We start from the raw sequence: 15818 nt of genomic DNA, 5'->3' as shown, positions 1-15818 counted from the left end.
TTAAAAGTTTTTCATGCAGTGCGTGGCTGGGTAGGACTGGCTGCAACTGTGTCGGTGTGTGGATCCGGAGGCCGCGCCATCACAGACACGGGTGGGCCCGCTTAACCTAATCAATGCGCTTCACTTCAGTGCATTTCCCTCATAGATTCCCTTCCTTCTGAACTGACCTCAAACAAAGTAAGACTGAAAAGTAGACGGTGGCTGGGCATCATGTGACACCTAATATGATCTGGTGAAGTGGCGGGACCTGCTGCCCGACTGTACGGGATTTTGAGTGGTTTTTGCTCACATCTCAGGCCTCTCTTCTTTTCTAAGTGACTTCAGTTGCTCTGATGGGCCATCCACGTGGTGGTTGTGAAACCTTCCATGTTGAAGTGGTCGGGGAGGGGGGGCGGGGGGGAATGGTCAGGAGAAGTCACTTCGCTCAAAGCCAAGACCTTTGCCTGGAGGTGCCTTTTGAACTCTGGACGATTCGCTGAGACCTTGGAAAAGCACAGTGGCGTGTTGACAGACCTGAGTGATCCTTCATTGGGTACCACCAGCCTGCACCAAAACTTTGTGAAAATGACTCTCGTGTGATGGTGTAGAGAAGGGGCTGGGGAATTAGAAACACACCCCTCCCTCAAGTTGAACACTCCCCCAAGGTGGAGTGCCCAGCCTGACACAGGGAGTGAGGGCTGGTTTTCAGTTCCCTGAGCCCCTTGGGTGCACTTGCTAAGTGGACCCAGTGAGGAATTCCCCAGGAGCTGGGAAGAGCCAAGCGAGAGGCTGGGGACGCGGGCAACACACCATTCTGAACACGTTTGTGTTCTTTCCGGTGGCCGTCTTTCTCGTGGCCGTTGGCACTTGGAAAGCTGTCTCGGTGAGAACAGTGTGGGCCATTCCTGTCCAGCCAGCGCCTGCAGTCTCTTACTGTCGCCAGAAGCTGACCAGGAGGCGAGGCGCAGATGAGCAGGTATCCACCCCCATTCCTGGAGAGGAAGACAAAAGGAAAAGCCCATCTCCTGGTGACGGACGACTAACGTCTTCGTACAGCAGAGCAGAGTGTGGGCTTGTCTTTCAGTTTCTTGGGTTTCACCGGACTCTCATTGTTTGCGCCCATGTTCCACCTAGTCTTCCCAGTCATTCCTTCTCTTCCTTAGACCTTCAGAAATCCTGAACTCGGGGCAGAGTCTGAGCGGTTTTGTTCATTTCACATCATTTGCTGTGTCTCAGGCTCCACCAGGTCCTGGCAGGTCTTCCTTGAAGTTGTCCGGTTGTCCATCTTTCTCATGAGCCCAAATCGCTAGCCAACCTTCCTGACACTCGAGAACAAACAGAACTGAAGCCTCACTTCCCGTGTGGATGGGGAGGAAGTTGAAGCTGGACTGATGGTTTAGTGCTTTGTTGCGGGGGAGACAGGCTGGGGGTCACTGGGAAGTGATACTCATGTCCCCTTAGCCCACTGCCTGTCAGACTGTCCTGGCTGAGTCACACAGTCTGAAATCATCTTATCTCACATGTCAGTACACACATACACCACATTCACATATGAATGAATCCCAATTTTGTACACTGACATCTTCTATTTCTTGTTTATTTCTTCTTAAATGTGATCACATGAAGCTGATTTTCAGGCTTATTAATGGGTCACAACCAAAAGTTTGCGGGCTGCAGCCCTAGATAATAGTTTGGCGTGTGACCCTCTGCTGACCTTTTCTGTGATGACATGGGGTGCTTGTTCAAATGCAGGCTCCTAGTCCCCACCCAGACTTAGCTGGCCACCATTTTCTGGAAGGTCAGGCCAATAATCTCCCCTTTAGCAACCTCGTCAGTGGATTCTGTTGCGCCCTAAAGATTGAGCATCATTCCCTTGGGTGTTGCTAACTAGCAGCGATTACTCTGTTTCGGTGAAATCCCAGGCAGCACCTGGGTGACGAGGTAAAGAGATGAGGTTGCATCTTTGGCCTGGAACTTACCTTTAAAATGAAATTCTGGTGTGTCCTATAGCTTATCGCAGATTCTTCCTCTTTGCAAGTAAGGTGCCTGGGATCTTCGCTCCAGTTTATTGATAACCCTTCTTTCCCTCCTGAAGCGTGAATATCCTTTGGTGTCCACTTAATCCATTTCTGAGATGAAGTCCAGCTTCACTTCTTTGCACAGTTTAAGACAAAAAAAAATTCAGCAGAGTAGAAAGTTCCCCACATTCAGAGCATTTGGGCTTTTTAAAATCATATTGACATTTCCTGTGCTCTGTCATGCATGTTTTTCAATGAAATTACATGTCTTATTTGTATGCAACTATTTTTATTTTTCACTTTGCAGAAATATTTATTTCCAGCATCTACTTTCACTGCACTTGCGTCACTGGGAAGCAGCTTATTTCTTGTGGCTGCATTTGCTGCCATCAACTTGCCCAGCCCAGCCAGTGCGCTCTGCGTTTTCCACGTGTTTGAGTGTTTGGAGAGGGGACTCCATTCTTCCAGAGAGTAGAAGCATTTTACTCCTTGGAAGGATGCCATTCTTGGCGTTTTATGGCAGCTTCTTCCGCAGCCCTCCCCCTGACAGGAGCCGGCTCAGCCCTGGGCGGGAATGTGAAATGGAAGGACATGCTGCTAATCAGCCACAGGCCTCTTCCTCACCAAGTCTCTGGAGTTGGTGCCCAGATCAAAGGAGCCCTCACACCAGGCCTTCTCCGAATAGCTAGTGTAGCATCGTCTTACTGTGGAAGTTACGAGAAGCTAAAACTACAAACTGGATGTCTCAGCCTTTTCTTTTGCCTGCCCCTATGCTAGACCAGCTTCTCCTCCTTCAGGCGAGGAGTGATGAATGAGGGAGGGCCAGGGAGGCCGAGGCTCGGTCCCAGTCTGACAGTCCTCAGCTGCCTCACTTCCCAGATCCTCAGTTTGCTCACTTAGCAAAGGGACAGCTCATTATTGGGAGAAGAGACTTCACAAACAGCATTTTCCCTGGGGGAGTTGCCATCCTTCAAATCTCGCCAAAGCCATACTTTGTCAGAACCCCAGAACATGAGGTCTCCTCAGGATCCTGGACTTACAGGAGATCCAGCTAGCTGCCTCAGAGCCCCCTGAGGCGGGGATGCGGGCCAGAATGAGACCTGTTCCAAAGGCAAATGGGGGGGGGGGGGGGGGCGGATCTAGTTACCCGTAACCACATCAGCATGACCAGCACGTTCTTGCCCTGTGAAACCAGGGCAGCTAAGTATCTGAACATTGTTGAGGGACCATGGATTGTAGAATAAAGGTTGGAATTCAGGTTGTATGTTTTATATAACTGATTATCCAACCCTGACAATCCTCAGGATGTATCATTTCAGTCAGCTTCCCTTGTCTATGCTCCTGTTAAAACAACTTTTCAAAATGTGAAAAACATAATTCATATGCAAGTGATTGGCTTGTATCAAATATACACACACACACACACACACACACACACACACACACACACACACATACACATTAGGGGCCCAGTGCACGAATTTGTGCACCTTGAAAGGCACTGTGAGCCACGAGGCCGTGGTGGGCACAAGGACGGGTCTCGGCCCATCCTCCACACCCCCACCTGGCCCCTCCTGCCGCAGCCCCGCTTGCGCCTGCTGATGACACGGAGTGATTGGGGCTGACACCAGCAGCAGGTGAAAGTAGGGCCAGCAACATCAGCGGGTGTGAGTGGCAGCTGATGCCCCGATCACCCCTCAGGAGCAGGGGCAGGTGGAGAAGCCCTCAGGGGCAGTCAGGACCGGCACTGGGTGCCAGCAGCGGTGGTTCTGGCGCCAGCTGCGGGTGTGAGTAGGGCCAGCACTGGCAGTGGGTGCAAGCAGGGCCATCGCTGACAGCGGGTGCAAGAGGCAGCTGCCGGCCCCAATCACCCCCCAGGAGCAGGGGGAGGTAGAGAAGTCCTGAGGGGCGTTCAGGGCTGGCAGCTGCCACTCGCACCCGCCGACGGGCGCTGAGTGAACGGGGCTGGCGCCAGGTGCCAGCAGCAGGTGCAAGCAGCGGGCGGGACCACAGTACATGAGAGCAAAGAATTTTCAGTAACCACCAGAGGCTCACTCCAATGACAGCAACCAGCACCCCGCCTTGGTCTGGCACCCCTGCTCACCTGCTCCACCATCCCACCAGGGCTGATGCCCGCCATGTTCCATGTGTGCTCCCTGGTGGTCATAGCAACCGGTTGTTCGGTTGTTTGGTTGTTTGGTTGTTCCGCCATTTGGTCTATTTGCATATTAGGGTTTTATATATATAGATACATTTTCATATTCTCAGGCTATAGGGGGGAAAAGAATGTGGGAGTAAAATTTCCAATTTAGAATAAAGATGCTCAGTGACTTACAGGAAATAAAGCAAAGCCTTTGAGGTTATCTTTTCTAATGGAAAAGAATCATTTGCATCTCTATCAGACAGAAGTCGCTTTGCATCCTAGCACTTTGAGTCTGAGCTCTGGTCTGAGCAATAGAACTGGTAAGTCAAACAGAGTTGCTGATCCCTAGACACAGATGGCCCTTGGGCAGGCTTGTTAGACAGTGTGTGTGTGTGGAGGGGGGAGTGGGGGGAAAAGTGCCTTACTTCTCACTTTTTGACCATGTGTCTTATCCCTTCCGTCCCGGATCCACCACCACCCCTCTTCAGAGGTGTGCCAGTTTCCCTTAGGTCTCACTCTGGCCTGCAGAGCATTCATCTCTTCCTGATGTCTCTGAGTGTCTCTGTTGTGATCAAATATGTTTATAGGTTGTAAGAGACTCTGTTATCTATAAGATATTCTGTTATCTGACCAGCGGTGTAGCTCTCTGAGGGTCACCCTGTCTCCTGACTGTCCAGATCCTTGGAGAGGAGCCTGCTGGCCACCTCCCTCCACCGTCGCTCCATCCTGCTGCTTGTCTAGCAGATCTGTGGTAGGACGTGATGATGGTCCAGCCCAGGGCTTGTCTCTTTCTTTCCCTCAGGTGGGGTGCCGAGATCTTTCCCTGCTTGAGAATCTTTGTAGTGTTGGACCACAGCAATCCCTGGAATGAGGAAATGCAGTCAAGACTGTTAGTGCTCAGTGCAGCAGGAGTTGGGTCAGTTGTAACTTGTTATCCTTCCTGAAGGACAGTGAGCCTGGCCCTGAGTTCCCCCAGGCCCAGAGGGTGCGTGGAGGGCAGGTCTCCCACCCAGAGGAGCAGGTGGCCGCCGGAGCCAGGAAGCTCACCGGGATATTGTGATTTATAGTAAGGAATGTATACCTGCTCTTTGTCCTTGCTGGCACAGAGCTCCAAAAGCCCTTGGCATGTCCTGAGTGTGGAGAGCTTAAGGGTGTCTTTAGCCGTGTTAATAAGGTGGCTTTTGGACAGCACCTAAGGACGAGGGAGGGGAGGGGGCTTGGAGGTTGAATCCATCACCAATGGCCAATGGTTTAATCGAGCAGGCCTAAGTAAGGACGCCTCTGTGAAACCTGAAAGGAGAGAGAGAGTGGAGAGGTTGGTGAACACGCGGACGTGTGGAGAGAGCGGTGCACTCGCGGGGGCTTGAAGCTCCACCCCTTCCCCCACGCCTTGCCCTGTGCGTCTCTTCCATCTGCCTGTCCCTGACATATCCTTTTATAATAAACGGGTATTTTAGTACGTGAAGTGTTTTCCTCAGCTCTGGCAGCTGCTCTAGCAAATTACCAAACCCAAGAAGGGGGTTGTTGGAACCTCTGATGGATAGCCACTTGGTCAGAAGCCCAGGTGATAAGCTAGACCTACAATTGGCACCTGAAGAGGTCGGAGGGCAGCCTTGTGGGACGGAGCCCTTAACCTGGGGGATCCGATGCTATCTTCAGGCAGATCGGGTCAGAATGGATCTGAATTGTAGGACACTCAGCTGGCGTAGCAGCATTGCTTGGTGTGGGGAGGAGGGGGGAGACACCCCTTTGCCCCCTACACACACGTTGGCACTGTGATCGTGACATTTTTACCCACGGAAGCCTGCAGGGAGTGAGGTCAGTAAGTTGCAGAGGGAATCGGGAAGGGTCAAGAGCGGGAGGAGAGCTGGGCCGGAGCAGACCTGGCAGTGGAGCATGAGGGCCAACACAGCGGGGCCGGTGCTGTGAGGAACCAGCAGGCCCCCTGAGCAAAGGTGCCGGAACAGACACGCCGCCACTGCTGGCTGGCTCGGGGGCGGCCAGAGCACAAGGAAAGGGCCAGGGACAGAGCTGACAAGGACGAGGTGTCCATCAGCTGCCATGGCTCGGCTGGACCGCCTGGAGAACTGGGAGAATGATCTCACTCTTGCCGCTTTGATCTGACGCGAAATGATAGACACGAGGTGCTCTGCATGGATGGAGAAAGCCGACCTGAAAGCCGGACGCTCCCTTGGTTGGGACTCAGCTCTCCGAGGGCCTTGTCAGCCCCTGACTTGCTCACACTTACACTGATTCTCTCACTGTCGACCCCCGTGCCACGGCCCTGCCAGGGAGCAGCAGGAGGCACAGTGTGAGCAGCTGTCCCTCGTTCTCCTCTGCCAACAGACTCGCAGCCAGGAGGGCAGCCGCTGCCTTCTCTGACCCAGTGTGTCTTGAAAGCCAGGAGCTGGGAGGCATCAGCAGACATGGCCTCCTCTGGGGCTGGAAGGATGCAGCTGGGAAGGCCGTGCTCTGTTTTACCTTTCAGCCCCCCAGGCAGTGCAGGATTGTTCTCAAACTGCCATTCCTGGAATTGACAGGTTTGAAGGAGCAAGGCTACCCCGCAGTGCCTGCAAGGATGAACTCAAATGCCTGGTGATTGACGGGAAGACCAGTACCACCTCCGAGAAGTAGGTGTCGGTTTGGTCCGTAAGGCCTTTGGACAAGAGGCTGAGCCACAGAGAGGCTGCAGCGCGTAGGAACTGCTCCTGGGGACACCTGTCCCTCAGAGTGACCTGCCGAAGACCGCAGGCCCAGCTGCCCTGAGCGTCCACGCGGGGAGACCTGGCTCTGCTGCGAAGCTTCTCTCACATGTCAGACTGAAAACACACGCTGGGGGTCTCAGATCTTTGCCTCCAGGACATTGTTCAGACGCGTGGATAGAAACACAAAGCAAGGCTCAGCGTGGATGGCGGTGAACCCCTCCCGCCAGGGCTCTGTTCTCGGCAGGGTTAGAAGCAGTTGCAGCATATGCTGGCCAAGGGTTAAAAGGGAACTGAGCTTTGTAGAGCTGTGTCCTTGCCCGGAGTGTTGTGTTCCATGTTCACTGGCCCTTTTAGAACAGAAACATCTAGTCCAGGTTCCCTGGAGGCAGCCTTTGGTCTGCTCAGAATAGAGACCCTCCAAGATGAGCTGGCTCACGCGGGCTGGGGTGGACCGGGACGAGCTCTGGGAGCAGGAGTGTACGGGGTTGCCCATGGAGAGCCCGGGAGGGCTCTATGAGAAGAAATCAGCGGACATGAAGCATTTTTTTCATCTTTACTTGCTGGGCCGTTGGAAATGGATAAAGGCTGCCTGACCAGCTAGGAGATTATGTCCAGAAAAAAAAAAATCATGATTTGAAAAACACAGCTAATGAGGTCAGATATTTTAGTACCGAATCACAGAGCTTGTGCATTCTAACCGGACCAGCCTGTCCATCAACTTCAAGAGCCAGCATCCCCGTTAGCAGGAAGGGAATGAATGTGCTGCGGAGTTGTTGGAGATCAAAAGCGATCATATGTAGGAAAGTGCCTGGGTAAGGGAGGCATGTGTGCAAAAACAAAAACAAAAGCAAAATGGCCTAAACCTCGGCATGCTTAGAATTATTTTTGGACAGGAAATAAATCAGATGTAACCTCCACAATCTCCAGTGGAACGGGGGGCAGAAGCTACCTGGCACAATTTATTATTGCTGCTTTGAGGGCAGTCAGCTGTGCTACCCAGTTTTGTGAATTATTGATTTCTGAAATCTTATCTTTTGTGGTCATTTAAAAATAATTTCATTTTCATTGTGTGCTATTTATAAGCCAGTTCCAGGAGAACCACAGAATTGGCTATTACAATTCAGTCTCTTCTTACCTTAGGAAATCTTTCCAGAGAAACAGGTTACTTTCCAATTTAAACCTCTTATTCGCCTCTTATTCACAAGAGTTTACCATAGAGATACGTCAAGTCTCAGGCCCAGGAGAGTGAAGCCTCTTGGTCAACAGCTGTGACCTTCACCTGCTCACTGGCTCTGTTGAGCATCCACCTGTAATGTTTTGGTTGATGTATTACCACTGGCTAGTGTTGGCTTCATTGGGTGCCACTCACCTTTCTGCCCCTCCTGGGTCCTGGCTGTGGAGCAGACATCCAAGAACCACCGGCCACCTGAGCAATGAAGACGTCACTGTTGTGCCAGGCCCATGCCAAATGTTCCCCCAGTGCAAGGATCCGGGGTCACTGTGTTGGAAAACATGCCTCAGAGCTCAGAAAGAAGTGGGCTTCCTAGTGCTCCTGGTGAGTACAGGCTTTGCAGCCCTCACAGGCGGCGTCTGCAGGGCAGACACCAATCCATGTACCCAACCAGCCCTAAGCACAGGGTCCCTAGGACTCACAGGACTGCACCTCCCCTGCACCTGTTACAGGTGGAACGGAGATAACCAGGAGGCACCACCCCCTAGGAACAGTGGCCCTGGTCCCTGCCCCGGGTGTGCTGCTGGTCACTGGAGAGAACGTGGCTGGGAATAAAGATGGGAAGGGGACACAAGGACAAGAGGGCCCACAGACAAGGCACAGACCAAGCCAAAGGGCACATAAGCAGGGACCCTGAGCAGAGAGATTTCTCCCTCCAGGAAACAGGGCCCGAAGGACGCAGGGTGCCGCCTTTGTGCCCTCATCCCCCCATTCCTCTTCCCACTTTGGGAGAGGAGCGTGGGGGGAGGGGAGGAAAGGACTGGTGCGTAAGCCAGAAATGTTTTCTGCAATCAAGGCTCCTTGGAGGTATGGCTGATTCCAGATGGGGAACAGGAAATATCCATAGTGAGTCTGTGACAGCTGGAGCTAGAAAGCCAAGAAGTTATCATAACAAATGGGTCATATCACAAGGACATAGGAGCCAACATTATGGACTCTCCTTGGTCAAAGATGAGATAATTTGAGCATCCAAAGTAACGATGACAATTGATCGTCATAGGTATATATATTGATATTTTACTTAACAAAAGTCATTTCTCCTCCCAAAAAACCCTCACTGGGACACCATTGGAAGTATTTAGTGCCCTAATTTCCTATTCTAAGAACTAAAGGAAAGAATTAGCATTCCCTCTGCCTTTCTTGTACAAACTCTGTACTTCAGAGTAATCAAATAGCACTAATTGAAGAAAGGAGAAGTCCTCTTTACAAAAGAATTGTAGCTAATACAGAAGATATTATAGGATTAGAAAAAGATTATCACTCTTCAAGCCCTAAAGAAAGTATTTATTCAGAGCAAGGTCATCAGTGGATGAAACCACTAGATTAAAAGTTGATAGGGAGCCTTACAATGGAGAAATTGAGCTGTCATCACCGGAACCCACTGTCTAGTGGACTAGACATTGAGTGGCAAGATGTCATAGGAAGCACACTGTCCATCTGTGATAATATATATTTACTAGAGGCCCGGTGCATGAAATTCGTGCACAGGAGGGGGGGGGGTCCCCTCAGCCCGGCCTGCACCCTCTCCAATCAGGGAGTCCTCGGGGGATGTCCAACTGCCGGTTTAGGCCCAATCCCGGCAGTCAGACATCCCTCTCTCAATCTGGGACCACTGCCTCCTAACCACTAGCCTGCCTGCCTGCCTGATCACCCCATAACTGCTTCCTTGCCAGCCTGGTTGCCCCTAAACTGCCCCCCTGCCAGCCTGGTCGCCCCCAACTGCCCCCCTGCCAGCCTGGTCACCCCAACTGCCCTCCTGCTGGCCTGATCACCCCCCAACTTCCCCCTTGCTGGCCTGCCTGGTTGCCCCCCAACTGGCCCCCTGCTGGCCTGGTTGCCTCCAACTGCTCCCCTGCCGACCTGCCTGCTTGCCCCCTAACTGCTCCCCTGCTGGCCTGGTCGCCCCCCAACTGCCCCCTGTCAGCCTGGTCACCCCCAACTGCCCCCCTGCTGGCCTGGCTGCCCCCTAACTGTCCCCCTGCCAGCCTGGTCTCCCCCTAACTGCCCAGAAGGAAGTTGGACATCTGGAAGATGTCCAGTCACCCGATCTAATTAGCATATTACCCTTTTATTAGTATAGATACCCTTCCCCCTCTGACTCCAATCAAGCATCCAAAGCTCACATCTATTTAGAGGACATACAGGGGATAAAAGAGCATGCAAATGACAAATGACACCATTTCCATAGTAAGTCAGCAGCACAGGAAAAAAAAGATGGGAGCATACTCTAGATAAGAGGACATTTAAGAGATAGAGCCTGGCTGGCATGGCTCAGTGGATGAGCATCGACCTATGAACCAGGAGGTCATGGTTTGATTCCCAGTCAGGGCATATGCCCAGACTGTGGGCTTGATTCCCAGTATGGAGCATGCAGGAGGCAGCCGATCAACGATTCTCTCTCATCATTGATGTTTCTATGTCCCTCTCCCTTCCCCTCTGAAATCAATAGAAATGTATTTTAAGTGGGTTGGGGGGGGGGGCGGGGGAAGGAGAGATTGAAAGCAAACATAATGTGTGGACCTTGTTCAGATTTGAGCAAACAAGCTCTAAAAACCACTTTTGAGACAATCAGAGAAATTTTATTATGGACTAGATATTGGAGTATATCAAGGAGTAAGAGTTGATTTTGCAAATGAATTAGTGGCATTGAGGTTACATAGGAAGAGTTCATGTTTTTGTTTTTTAGAGTTCATACTGAGGTATGTAAGAATGAAATGGCATGAAAATACCACCCCCAAAAAGAAAACAGAAGGGTGGATGAAGTAAGTGTGGTGAGCTATTGATGGTTGTTGGGTCTGAGTGATGAGTATGTGGGGATTCATTGTTCTACTCTCCCTGCTCTTGAATGTGTTTGACATTTTTTTCATTAAAAAATAGCTTTCTCCCAGCAAAACTTATTGTGGTAATTATTTCCCAATATGTTTATGTCAATTCATTATACTGTGTACCTTAAACTTATACAGAGCTGTATGTCAATTATATCTCAATACAATTGGGGAAAAATTAAAAATAGCTTTCTCTCCTATCCTATGGCCTATGACAAAATCGTGCTTATAGAGGGGCCTAAAAATTCTTCTCTGAAATGAGCATTTACTAAGGAAGTGTACCATGGAGAGATCCAAACCCTCAGTCAGAACCACTCCTCTGTTGCTTGCTGTTTTACCTTGGGCAAGTTTCTAACCCTCTCTGAGCCTTCCTTTCCCTGTCCGTGTGATTTGCTCCACAAACTTGGCAGAGAGGGAAGCATTCTGTTTGCTCTTTAATCTGCTCACCAAATCCCTTATTAGCCATAAGTCCAGCATCTCCTGCTGGACCTTCCATCCATCTCTCCTGTGGGACAGGCCTGGCTCAATGTCAGAGGTGCTCTCACCTCCTGTAACCACCAGGTGGCGCCATTGGATCCTTGTCGGGGCCCAGCCTAGTTCACACTCACAGCTTATGGTGGACAGTACTGACTGGCTTCCAAACTCAACCACGTCAGAACCAATCTTTTAATGTATTCAACAAAAATACCCACCCTCCTATGTGGCAGGCACCGGATTACGGATTTGGGATGTGTAAGTGAATATCCCAAAGATCCTTGCTCCTCTCAAGCTCCCTGAAGGGGCATCTTCCACACCCTCCCCTGCTTCACCTGAGCCCAAGTCACCAAGAAAATCGTCTCCTCCACTCCTGATGGGTTTTGCTTTGGCGATGCGGGTGGGGAAAGGGAGAGAGCATGCTCTCATTTACTACGTTTTAATGCACTTCTCCCCAAACATCAAAGGTCGCATTCCGATGGGGAGGGAGGGAGGCTGGATTTTCTAAATGACACACGCCTGCTCAGGCGCACATGTGTCTTCTATACAGTACAGCGGGGCTGGCTCTCTGTCTTTGTGGAACTGAACACACAAAAGTGATCCTTCCACAGAAACCGGGCCATTTCAGGTTTTAAAACCATAGATATGCTGAGGCATCTGCACATATCACGTGCCTTAATTCACGGGCTCTAAGATGCCATTGATAATAAAACAGTCTGATTTCAGAGATTTTTTAAAATATTTTTTTAAAAAAAGTAGTGCATCTTGGAATCTATGAAATAAGGCATTTTGCGCGACAGTGGAGTGCCCGGTGTCTGTAGTCAGACAAACTCAGCCTCACCATCCGTCACCTCTGTGATCTCGGGCAAGTTATTAACCCTCGATAAAAACCACTAGGGCTGCCTGGTGAATAGTGCGGACCCAGCCAGCAGATGACTTAGCTCTCTGTCCAGTAGAATAAAAATCCGCACACTGGCCACTTTTCTGCTTCCTTCCATGTGTCCCACCTCTCTGCACTGAAATCACTGGGTATAAAAAAATAAACCTGCTCTGAAAGTTCTCATCTTCACATTCTGCTCTGTACAGCTCTGAATTTTTTACTCTTCTACAAGAATGCATTCCCATCTTATTTGTGTAAAAATAAACTAAAAGGCATATATTTAAACCATGAGGGGAAAAAAGTAAGCCCAAGTCATTGCTTGAAGTGTGCATAGGGTTTTGCGGAGGGTATTTGGCAGCCTTCGGACAAACAGTGGGCGCCCTGAAGCGTGAAATGAGTGTGCCTGCCGAGCATGCCCCCGGCAGTGCCCGGCACTGTGCTCGGGGAACATTACATACTGATGTGTGGGCCTCTGGGAGGCAGGCTCTTCTCTCTCCTTCACTGCTGTTGCCCAGCGCCCAGAACTGTGCCCAGAACAGGGTGGGGACTCAATCCCCATTTGATGAAAGTAGGCATGATTAGATGAATGACTGGACCTCAGGCTAACTCTTGCAGATGCTCAGGTGGAGAGATAAGCCTTGGGGGGGAGCTTTAACTGGCGGCAGCTGGTCTCAGGTGTAGAGAGAACCAGCTGTGGCCCACAGCTGAGGAGGAATGCCTTGAGCTGCTCAACCCAGCCCTTGACACATACAGAGGGAGCTGCTGAAGCCGGGCCCAGAGCAAGGTGTTTGTTACAGGAGCACTTGCAGGTGTTTTTGTTGCTTTGTTTGCTTTACCAATGTTATTGGAGTCATGATTGTGGCACCAGAGCGAATGAAATGATGGATTTCACGAGACTTGCTCCGAGGAGGAGGAACGCTGAGCCCGGTACCCAGCACGGCCCCCGGCAGGGCGGGGCAGGAAGGAAGGCCTTTGGCTCAGTCCTGGTGCCCAGCAGCACTGAGGGCCGCCTGGCTGCTCCCAGCACTGGAGAGCTGTCCAGGAAAATAGAGAAGTCAGCTTGCCCTGGCCCCAGTCTCACATGTACCTGGGAACTGCTATTAAAAAAAAAAAAAAAAAAAAGGAAGGCCAGGCCTCTCCAGCTTTTCTCCTTCTCCTTATTTTTCTGTTCTGGTGGAAGTTTACAAATCCCAGGATATTCTAGGGAAGATGGGGGGGAGCTGCCTAATGTATTACAAATCCATTATGTTATTGCAATGAGTTTGAAAAGATGGTTGGTCAAGAAGATTCACAGGCCCAAGTCTCCAACCTGGCTAAAAGGTCCCCTCTCACTTTCTCCTGTTCCAGGTGACCCTGTACAAGAGCTCGGACATGGAGGACTTTGGGTTCAGTGTGGCAGATGGCCTGCTGGAGAAGGGCGTGTATGTCAAAAACATTCGCCCCGCGGGGCCGGGAGACCTCGGTGGCTTAAAGCCCTATGACAGGCTCTTACAGGTAAGACCGCAGGTGAATTTTCATTCATGTAACCCTCTGAGTCTCTCCTGACCAAAGCCCACCTCTCCTCCTTTGCCTGGAGACTAGATTAGGATAGACGCCTTTCCTTTGGTAGAATGCACCAGTTATTGAAATTGCTGTTTCCCTGTATTGATGCCCCAGCAGGTTTTACACTTCTTAAGAAGGGAGCCAGTGCCTTGTTCTCCCACTGGCCGATGCTCCATAGCTCAACGTCTAACCAAAGCTGAACCTTGTTTACTTGATGGCGTCCTAGCATGGTCAGGTGTAGTTTCATTGAGCAAAGCAAATTCTTCGTTGTTGTTGTTATTCCTCACCCTAGGATATTTTTCCATGGATTTTCAGAGAGAGTGTAAGGGAGGGGGAGAAACAGAGAGAAACATCGATGTGAGAGAGACACATCGATTTGTTGCTTCCCTCATGTGCCCTAACCGGCGGGGCCGGGGATCCAGCCTGCAACTGAGGTACATGCCCTTGACCGGAATCAAACCCAGGACCCTTCAGTCTGTGGGGCTGACGCTCTATCCACTGAGCCAAACTGGCTAGGGCCAAGCAAATTCTTCTGTACAGTTTTTAGGAAGAACATTTTGCAGGAAAAGGAAAGGATTGGCATCCATCTTAAAAGTGTGTTTGACTGGAATGAGTGTGTCACCAAACAGCTGGTTTTGAAAGCCTGAGGCCGCATGAGGCGTGTTCACTGAACACGTTGATCGGTTAGACAGTTTTACAACCAGTTCTGGGGATCATCTTTGCCATGGCAAGAGAACAATTGGTCTTGTCCTAGAAGTATGTGACACTTTTGTTTTCTGTTGGTGCTTTTAAATTTGATGAAAGAATAACTATGGACAAGTTACCCTCTAAGCGTGTCTTCCCAACCCATGAATTGGAACTCTACCTATTTCCATGCAAGTTGAGGCTATCAACGTAGATTGGGTGCAGGTTGTGAAGAGTCTTGGATGTAATGATCAAGCTCATTCTGGAGGTATATTGATTTCTTAAGCAGAATGACACAATTTATGATTTGGAAAAACTCACAATACTATCATGGGTGCGTTGGCGGGGAGGGGAAGGGAAGATCACAGCAAAGGAGACAGGTAGGCATGGGAAAGACACCGGCGCCACACCTGAGACTGTCATTCCTCAGTGCATCCTGGGAGAGCCGTCTGGGCGGCGGTTTGGATTTGTTGCTCAGAAGAGCTGTTAGAGTCAGAGCTGAAGATTTAGGATGCTGAAGGCGTGGGTTCGGATACAGTTGCCTACGGTGGTCTTGTAGTAATAAAGAGAAGAGAACCAAGGATAGAATGATAAGAAAAGCAAAATTTAAAGGACAGGAAGAAATAGAGGCAGGAAAGGACCGAGAGCGAGCAGTTAAAAGGGTAAGAGGATCAAAACAAAGTAGCGTCCTAGGAGCCCAGGGAGGGGAGGTTTAAGGATGGGTGGGTGTCCAGAGCGGCCAGTGCTGGAAGCCAAAGGGAATGACAACCCGAGACACGGCTCCTGTAAGGACAGTTGGGGTCATTTGTATACTATGAGGGTCGAGTCAGATTGGGGAGAGAATGGAAAGTCAGAATGGAAGCAGCATGTCGATTCTAACAGCTTTGGTTGGTGAAGAATACAGAGAAAGCCAGGAGATGAGTGCCTGTGTGCGCTGAGGAGGGGTGGGCTCCCTAGGAGGGTGGTTCAGCATCATGGTCAAGAGCACGGGCTTTTTGCCCTGCGGCGTGGCTCAGTGGTTGAGCATCCATCTATGAACCAGGAGGTCACTGTTCTATTCCTGGTCAGGGCACATGCTGGGGTTGTGGGCTCGATCCCCAGTAGGGGACGTGCAGGAGGCAGCCGATCTATGGTTCTCTCTCATTGATGTTTCTCTCTCCCTCTCCCTCTCCCTTCCTCTCTAAAATCAATAAAAATATATTTTTTTTAAAAAAAAGAGAGAACGAATTTGGAATCAACCAGACTGGCTGGGATCACACATCCTAGCTCGACCACTTACCCAATTGCTTCTTTAAGGCAAATCTCTTAACCACTTTGTGCCTCACTGTCCCATCTGT

At 50.6% G+C, this 15818-nt stretch overlaps 1 protein-coding gene across 8 annotated transcripts in view; it reads left to right on the top strand.

Moving 5' to 3' along the window:
• Positions 1-15818, top strand: part of GRIP1 (glutamate receptor interacting protein 1) — a 669876-nt gene that overhangs the window by 652376 nt on the left and 1682 nt on the right. For all 8 annotated transcript variants that reach the window (XM_079775184.1, XM_079775181.1, XM_079775185.1 and 5 more), the window contains one exon: positions 13603-13749. In XM_079775184.1, the coding sequence (XP_079631310.1) occupies positions 13603-13749 (147 nt within the window). The remainder of the gene's footprint in view (positions 1-13602; positions 13750-15818) is intronic.

Source organism: Cnephaeus nilssonii (assembly GCF_951640355.1).
Source record: "Cnephaeus nilssonii genome assembly, chromosome: 6".
In the NCBI taxonomy this organism is placed as follows: domain Eukaryota; kingdom Metazoa; phylum Chordata; class Mammalia; order Chiroptera; family Vespertilionidae; genus Cnephaeus; species Cnephaeus nilssonii.
The sequence above is the reverse complement of the archived record's forward strand: the minus strand, read 5'-3'. Positions and strand labels throughout refer to the sequence as shown.